At 32.4% G+C, this 9,065-nt stretch overlaps 1 protein-coding gene across 5 annotated transcripts in view; it reads right to left on the bottom strand.

Moving 5' to 3' along the window:
- Positions 1–1,860: 1,860 nt before the first annotated feature.
- LOC119605139 (receptor-type guanylate cyclase Gyc76C-like) overlaps positions 1,861–9,065 on the bottom strand; it is a 76,872-nt gene continuing 69,667 nt past the window's right edge. For 3 of the 5 annotated variants that reach the window (XM_037958106.1, XM_037958104.1, XM_037958105.1), the window contains 12 exons: positions 7,981–8,046; positions 7,686–7,898; positions 7,467–7,621; positions 7,079–7,301; positions 6,136–6,313; positions 5,906–6,066; positions 5,452–5,748; positions 5,051–5,383; positions 4,816–4,981; positions 4,444–4,753; positions 4,156–4,384; positions 1,861–4,090 (listed from right to left, as the gene is read on the bottom strand). In XM_037958106.1, the coding sequence (XP_037814034.1) occupies positions 2,090–4,090; positions 4,156–4,384; positions 4,444–4,753; positions 4,816–4,981; positions 5,051–5,383; positions 5,452–5,748; positions 5,906–6,066; positions 6,136–6,313; positions 7,079–7,301; positions 7,467–7,621; positions 7,686–7,898; positions 7,981–8,046 (4,332 nt within the window). In that variant the 3' untranslated portion in view covers positions 1,861–2,089. Of the gene's footprint in view, positions 4,091–4,155; positions 4,385–4,443; positions 4,754–4,815; positions 4,982–5,050; positions 5,384–5,451; positions 5,749–5,905; positions 6,067–6,135; positions 6,314–7,078; positions 7,327–7,466; positions 7,622–7,685; positions 7,899–7,980; positions 8,047–9,065 lie in introns of those variants that run through there. The other 2 variants (XM_037958108.1, XM_037958107.1) reach the window with 2 other exon arrangements.

Raw genomic sequence — 9,065 nt, 5'->3', positions numbered from 1 at the left:
ATTTTTAAATGCATTTTAAAATTAATTAATAATTATGGATAATCAAGTTTAAATTTTTTTACTTTCAAAGTTTCTTTCTATTTTTAAATAATTTTTTCATGAAAAGCTTTTTAACTAAATTAAAGAGAGCTTTTTTCTAAAGCGTATTTTTTTCGAAAAATATTAGTTTGCAGAAGATTTTCTATAAAAAAGAGCTTTTCTAAAATATTTTTTTTTTAAATTAAAGATTTTTAAGTTTATTTTTTCAAAAAAGCTTTTTTAACTGATTTTTTTAAACAAACCGATTTAACTGATTTTTTTTAACATATCATTCCATAATAGTTTTTTTTTCAAACAGATTTTGCTTTTTCCAAAAAGAGCTTTTTCGAAAATGAGCTTTTTGTTAAAGATAAAATTGTTCAAAGTTTTACTCTTCTAAAACTAAAATACACAAAAAGCTTTTCTTTCCAAAGAGAAACTTTAGTTTAAACAAAAGTTTTTCTTCAAAAAAACTCCTTCTGTTTCAAAATAAGCTTTTTAAATGAAATTTGGGTTAAATTTAAAGTTGCCTTTTAAGACTATTTTAAAATTTTCGTATAATAAGAAAAAAGTTTTATAGTTTTCATTAACCAATTTAAAATTTCTAAAAGAGCTTAACAGAGAAATAAAGAATTTGTCTGCCTTAGCCTGCCAAGATCACAAACTTTTCAACGGTATATATAACAACATTATTATTATTATTATAATAAACATAATTATTATTTTGACTAAACTAAACAAACATACAATTACTCTCACAGATAACAACAATACATATATACACGTACACATACACAATTTCTATTTTACAAAAGCATACACAACATTTTTGATTATCTAACTAAACGTTATAATTCATACTTATTAAATATTATTAACAACTAACCACAATATTATAATTTTCTAACAACAATTTGTTTTTTTTTTTTTAATTGCGCGATTAATTTATATTTGTTAAAGGTTTTTTTTTTTGTCTAAAGAAAGAAAATTCTTTATAGTCAATCAAAATCATCAATTGAAAGGAATTTATATGAAAATAACAATTTAATCAATATCACTTGAAATTGATTGACTTGTTTGATGGTTTAAAAAAAAAACTTATAAGGAATTTTATTTAATTAGCTTGTTTTCTCTTATCAATTAAACACACAATCTTAAAGTTATTTATAATATGTATATAATTTATAGGTATGTACAAAGGCCTAAAAATTGTGGATTTATAATTGAAGACAAAAAAAAAAAAAAGAAATACAACTAAATAATAGTAATAAAGCTAAAATTAAAATAATTACAATTATATTAAATAAACAAGAAAAACAAAATAAAAATATTTTATCTGAATGGCTAAATTTTTACTAAAATTAAATATTTTATTGACTTGTAGTTTTTTTTTTGTTTGTTTAATGAATGTGAAGATTTAAAATTTTCTTATAATAATCAAAAAAACAATTGTTTGTTTTACAAATTGTGTATGTACGTATATTTTTTTAATTTTTATCTATAAATTAATGAAAAAATAATAAACTAAAAAATAAAGAAAATGTTATATAAAAAATACATTTATCTTTGTTTGGTGGAAAAGTCTTATAATTTCGCATTATTTGAAATATTGTTATAAACCCTTATAAACAGTTTTAAAACCAAACAAATTTTATAAAGAAAATGTTTTATAAAATTGTTTAGTTTAAAAACTGTTTATTTAAAATTAAAATAAAAATCCTAATTTTTTTTTAGAATTTTTTTACAAGTGCAATTTTAACGCTTAAATTGTAATAAAATTTAAATTTAAAATTATTTAAATTATATAGCTAAAACATTTAAAAATGTTACGCCTTATGTGTGTGCTTTTTAAATCAGTTTCTTTTTTTTTTTTTTTTTTTGGAAGGGATACTTTTTTTTGGATGATGAGGAGAAAAAAATTAGCATATAAATAATTATATTAATAAAAAAATAATAAACTAGTCTAGAGACTGTGACTAGACACAATTCTACAAAACGAAAAATGTTTCCATTCTTAAATTAAAAACAAACATACTCTTACAATACGTATTATGAATTTTGTTTCCTTTAACTAAACTATGCTCTCTCGGTCTCTTGAAGAACCGCTGATGTCACTAAAACCGGGCACCCCTCTAACAGCACTTGGTAGTATACCCACTCGTCTGAGGGAAGCTTCACTGGACTTTTTTCCATTCCCATGGAAAATACTTACTAAACGATCTAAAATTGACGATGAATTGCCAGAATCGCCGCCGCTGGTGTTATTGCGAGAAGATTTCTTGCCATGCGTTTTATTGGAACTACTGCTGGCTTGACGGCCATCAATGTCTTCAGCATAGCTGACACTGTTGCCCGCATGATGTTCTATATTCTCCAAGGAGTGCCATCGTTTGGCTTTCTCCATGCTAGTGGGTGTCGTCAGAGAAGCTTGTCGTTGCAGTAGAGGTGATTGCACGTCTTCCTCAATGGTCATGCCGCCATTACAATTGTTATTTAGGTGCTTGTAGGGCAGCATGGATACTCCAGTACCACTACTAACCCCACCTATGGAATAACCACCACCACTGCGTCGCCTGTTGAGCAGGGAGGAGCCTACCGGTACAATTGTAGCTGAACTACGCGCATTTATATCGCCATTGTCTCTTAACATCAGTAAGCCCACATCATCGCCCTCATATTCCTCTAAAGCAGGTACATTGTTCGTTTCATTTGTAGCTTCGTTGTATCTCTGATCCTGAGCCGTCTCTTCGTCCGTTTCACCGTTGGGATTATCGTTTATCAGTGAGACCCCGGTGTCCAAAGATCTCGAGTTGTTTTTGCTCAACTTTGAGGGCGGCAGTATCTTTGGCTCGTGCCGTTTGCGCAGTTGAAATGGTATGGGATCAAGGGATATGGCTTCACGTAAATTATGGTGAGCAATCACAGTACTTCCTAAAATAATACCACTTCCATACATATCCTGAGTAGAGTTGAGAGAATTGACAATTCGATGCGGGCGCACCATGGCCAAAGGTTTGTGCGAGGGACTAGATAGGCGCGATGAGCTAAAGGCCGATCCAATACCGCCATTTACACCCACGCCGTTATTATCACAGTTTATTTCGGAATGCTCCAGAGTGCTGTGCGATGCCAGTGAAGCCTCCGCTATATTATCGGAGTTAACAACACCGCCACTACCATTTAAACCTCCACTGCCGGTAGCTCCACTGCCACCGTAGCCACCCATGTATTCTGGTATGCTATTGCCTTGGAAATTCCCCACTCCATTGGCCGCTGGACGTTCGTAGCGTTTTGTAGACAAGCGCGGCGATTCCCGTGCCATCTGATACGTTGAACCCTGAAGACTATAATTGGACTCTACATCGGCACGCGGTACACTAGACTGGCGCCTTGAGCCGGCACCAGCATAATGCATACCCACTATACTGGGCTGTCGGGAGTCAGAAAATTTCGGACTCTTGCGTGGACGGCAAAACAAAGGTGGTGGCAAATCTGTCATATCGATCTCTTTCTTTTGAATGGCTTTCTCGGTGGCTCCCACTAACCAATAAGTGACTACTTCTCCCTTGCCCTTCATATTGACCAGGCCACGTTTTTCGGTAACATAACCCTCCAACTTATCTAAGGCATCTTTACACTTGCTAGATATGTGTATTTTCAAAGCCTCTCCATTTGACTCCATGCGAGAGGCGGTGTTAACCGTGTCACCAAAAAGACAGTAGCGAGGCATTGTTAGACCCACTACACCAGCCACCACCGGGCCCGTATGCATGCCAATACGAAGTTTTAAGACCTCATTTGGTCGATGGGCAATTCTATGTTGTTTCACAGCCTGTAAAAGTTCCAAAGACATGGAAGCAATTTCGCCAGCATGTCGATCGCCATTTTTAATGGGTAAACCTGATACCACCATGTAGGCGTCACCAATTGTTTCCACTTTATAGACATCGTAGCCACGTATGATACGATCGAATACCGTGTAGAGATCATTAAGAAAGTTTACCACCTGCAGAGGAGTGCTCTCGGCTGACATAGCCGTAAAGCCAACAATGTCACTGAAATAGATGGTGACCTGAAAAAATCAATTAAATGTTAAGTAAAATAGCTATGCTAATATTAAATTTAAGAAGAACCAACCAAATCATAGGATACCGGCTCCACACCCAAGCCCATGGTTAACTTTTCGGCTACAGATTGTGGCAACATACGATGCAAAAGATCTTCAGTTTTACGCTTTTCTTCACACAACAAACGCGTACGTTCGGTAACAATATCCTCCAAATTATTGGCATATTTCTCCATCATTTCCATCATTTGATCCATAATATTTTTCGTTTTACCACCACGCATTTTCTTCAGGCGGGTTCTATTTGAGAATTTTGATATACTATTGTTTTTTAGATGATTGTTGTTAAAGTTATTTACCTTATAGTGGGAAAATCAGGTCTCACATCTGGATCTTCATGCCAGCAATCTGTTATACAACTTAAAACATAATCAGGACACAGCTCACCCTCTATAATGCACTCCAATTCGGGACGAAAAGGCACATCGCCCTTAATGGGTTTCTTCTTAACCAAATCCACAATTTCCTTGGGCTCAAACAGTGTTTGACCAAAGGGACCCTTACGACTAAATATTTCATACATTATTATGGCAAAAGCATAAACATCTCCCTTTTGAGAGCCATATACATGAGGATTTCTAAGAATTTCGGGAGCTTTCCAAAATTGATCTATAGGAAAATTATGTGAATTAGCTTATTTTTAATGTTATGCTCCCTAAAGTTACACTTACTTCTATAGTGCTGATGTTCGCCTATAGACTCACTTTCGGCACAGTGTCTTAGATCATGCAAACCAAAGTCTGTCACCTGCAGCATCCATCTTGAAGTGACCACACAATTTGAAGACTTGAGATTACCATGATAAACCAAAGACGAATCATGTAAATAAATCATACCCTAAAAGGTGATTAGAAGAAGTCCATTCAGATTGATATATCTAGTTAAATGAGTGTTAAGAAATTTTACCTTAATGAGATCATGTATGAGAGAAGCTATAAACAGATCATCCAATTTGATATCTTCATTCTCGATGATGTCATACAAACTGCCCTTGGCACAATAATCAGTGACTAGTAATATACGCATGGGCTCCACACAGGCTCCAATGAAACTGTTGACGTTATCGTGTCTTAATTCACGCAACAAACGCATTTCTTTCATAATTTCCCTTGACATATCCTTTTTGCGGGGAAATTTCAGCTCTTTTATACGCACCACAGCGCCGCGCAAACGTGCCGTGGATGTAAACACTTGATTTGAGCAGCGGGAGCCAAATGATTGGGCACTAACCAAACTTAGCTAAAGTTAGTGTAAGAAATCATAATTTAAGGTTATAAAACTCAAAGAAATTTTTCATTCCTTCTTACCTTACTGGGCGATGAGACAATATCATTGCCTGAATAACCCTTTATTTCGGATATATCAATTTTCCATAGAAGACCTTCAATTTCCAATTCGATCTTCCATTTACGATAGATACTCATGGTCACAACACCGGCACAAAAGAGTAATAAACCCAAAATACCAGCTGCCACCAAAGAGGTAATATGACGATCATCCTTTTTACACAATTCATTGGCAAAACCACACATGGGTTCATCAAACGGCCGATCACCACCCGAAGGCCAATCCACACGCATAGAACCATTGATAAGTTTGTATTCCTAGACAATTATAAACAAATTTTATATTTGAAATAATTTTACAACTAAAACATTTATATATTTAATAATGTTAAGATGATTTCAACAAAAAAAAGATGAGTTTTTAAAAATATGTGAAAAAATTAAAACAAGAACAAAAAAATGACGACTCACTCACTGGAATATCAGATCCTTGTTGAAAATGTGCCACAGGTACCATATGAAAATTACATGATAGATTCTCACGATACGAATACTTAAACGGTTTATAGGCTAAGACAGAGAAATTGCCCTCGGAATCACCATTATTATCGATTTTAATGGTGGCGCCAGTAACACCTTTTTTTTTTGGAATAGTAATGGGATGTTAAGTAATTTATATATTTTAGAAAATTTCAATAAACTTACTTTTATAGGTTCCATTTTTGATAATAGTTTCAATTATTTTACTGCCATCTCTGGCTATATTATAGACTTCTTCATCCGTTAAAGTTTGCGTTTTCGAGGCATTACGCAGTAGTTCATCCAAAGCCCAGGCATACAATTTGGCAGAATCATAGAGGTAGGCGGCATATATAGAAACAAACTATGGAATTATTTTACATCCATTTTAAACAGCATTACATGCGTAATTTGCCAAGGCGAAGTAGAATATAAAGAAAAAGATTGTAATATTAATTATAAAAATATCTACATACATTTAGTTTAGAATGAAAAGATGTTAAGTTTAATTGTGAATTAATAACTAAAGTTTTTAATTCCCTTCAAAACTTATTTATTGAACTAAGAAGTTCGTTTAAAATAATTTACTTTCTTAGCTCTTTTGTAAATATTGTTAAAAAAAAGACTTAACCCTTTTGCCTTCTAAGGTCCATGATTTGCATTTCCTTGTAATGAACTACAAATAAAACTTATTTTTTCAACTCAATGTAATTGTCAGTAGAGGCAAAGATACGGAAATAAAGAAAAAGTATTATAAAACAAAAAAACACACCTTATTTTTTGCAATTAAAGAAAGAAAGACAGAGATATGAAAAAAAGTAAACTTTGAGCCATGTCTCCTTGAAAATCATAACGTTGTCTGTCTGGCATTTTACAAATAAAATATGTTCTACCTGTATTTATGGCCAGTAAGCAATTATGATATTTGCTTAAAACTGACATTTCGACAAAAAACAAAAAAAAACTTAACAATGTTTGTACAAGAAATGCAAATTCATTAACATTTACTAGCTTTCACTACTTTATCTGTTAAGCTAATATTTACCTTAAATAAATATTTTATGTTTTATTAATTAAACAGAAAATTGAAGTAATTAAAAATGTTTAGAAATATGTATGTAGTAGTTACCTTAATAAAATTATTGTTTAAAAATATGTTTGGCAATGTGAAATTAAACGGTTCCATTAAATTGTACTCTCTCACTTTGGCGGTGAAGTCCTCATAGCTGTCAGTGGGTGGGGTGGAGGCAACCACTAGAAGACTTCTGGCACGTTGTATTAGATTATCGGTTTCGCCACAACTTTTCATATGCTCGATGTGTTCCGGTTTACGCAAATATTTTTCGGCTTCTCTAATGTGAAGTGATGTTTGTATGACTAAATTACAACAATATAATTTCTTAACTTTGCAAGCAGAGCAAGGCACAGTGATCTTGCAATCAATTAAATTCAAGATAACTGGCGCTGATTTGTTTGCAAATAAAATACACACACACACTTGGTGTAATACTACTTACTTTGGTGTGTAGGTCATCATATCAACAAATATCACCATGTATTCACCTTTGGAGAAAAGATTTGCCGTGTCCATGGAGGCCATAAATTCCACTAAAGCATTAGCACTGCCCAAGAAAACATAGATGCGTGTACGATTCATGGTGTTTTGTACAATCTGCATAAAATAATGTTTTTTGAATTAAACAAATAGTATTAAAATGAAAATGTTAATACACTACCTGATACCAGAAACCCGTACGACAGCAGGCCAACATTTCCTCACAACATTTGGCCATATTATCAATAAACGATTCCTTGTGATTAATGGTCATGTTCTTTTTCTGGGCCTCTTGTTTCAGCAAATCGGCTACCATGCTCCAACTTTCCTCGTGCAATATGGAAAACTTTTTCCAGCCATAATAACGCAATAACGATATGACCGATTTAATTACCTACAAACAAACAGCATTATAAACCAAATTAAAACATTGTGTTCTTGGAGTAAAACAAAATGAAAATTAATAAACATGTTACCTGTGTATCTGGAGGTTCTGTACGTGCAAATGTGGGTATGGAGGAGGCTCGGTTTTCAGGACATTTCTGCAAAGTAAGAAAACAAAATTACTCTCACATGATTAACAATTAAAGTGAAATGTTGAAAACCAATGAATTTGTGGCAGCAATCCAGATTCCTTTGATTCATTGGTTATCAAATTGCAAAAAAAGATTAAATGCAAGCCTTACAACAAGTTGCAGTTCATTTCAAGGGATTATTTTTTTACATAAACAAGAAAATTAATTGAGTAATGAGTATGTATTTTTGCCTACAACTTATCATTTTATAAATGTTTAAAAAGAAAAGGAATTCCCATAATACATATTTGCGATAAAAAAACTAAAACAAATTTTAGGTTGGAATGATATTTTGGAATTTGTATTCTTCATCGAGTGCAATCTTTTATACATTTTGAAAACTAATGAAAAAATGTTTAAGTTCGAATTGCAATACTTAACTCAAATTAATAATGAAAGTTTTAAAAGTTTTAATATTTTTTTGAACATAACTTTAAGCTATTTTTAAGATTCCACAATATGTGCAATTTTTTTTTCCAAAATAAGCAACATTATTTCAAGTTAAATTGAAACATGACTTTGTAAAACCTAACCTTCAATTACATATGAATGCAAGAAATCTTAAGTACTTTTTCCTAAAACTCTACGTAACACTGTTCTTTATGCATTTAAAAACTATTTAACAAGTAATATTCATTCTTTCAAAAAACGTTTCCTTAAATTGTTGAGAATTTTCCAACAACATATGGAAGCTGTGACTTAATACAGCTTACTGACATGCATACATGTTCTATTCATTCTTGTTTTACTTGGAAAATGAAATAAATTCATTTTCTTTTCCCAAAGAAAATTGAAAATATTAAGATTTGTTTACATACCTACCAACACTTGCAAAAGTACCTACATATGTATATTTTTGTGAAAGAATTTGTTGATTTCATGTTTTGTTCAAGTTAACAGGACTTATGAATATACACATTTACATATGTAAATATGCATGTACACAATACATGAAAATTTTTTACACAAAATAATTGAAGCTTAAG

The sequence above is a fragment of the Lucilia sericata genome, unplaced genomic scaffold (assembly GCF_015586225.1).
Source record: "Lucilia sericata isolate MDLA Ls3-8-SP2 unplaced genomic scaffold, ASM1558622v1 Contig000460F_arrow, whole genome shotgun sequence".
Lineage (NCBI taxonomy): Eukaryota > Metazoa > Arthropoda > Insecta > Diptera > Calliphoridae > Lucilia > Lucilia sericata.
The sequence above is the reverse complement of the archived record's forward strand: the minus strand, read 5'-3'. Positions and strand labels throughout refer to the sequence as shown.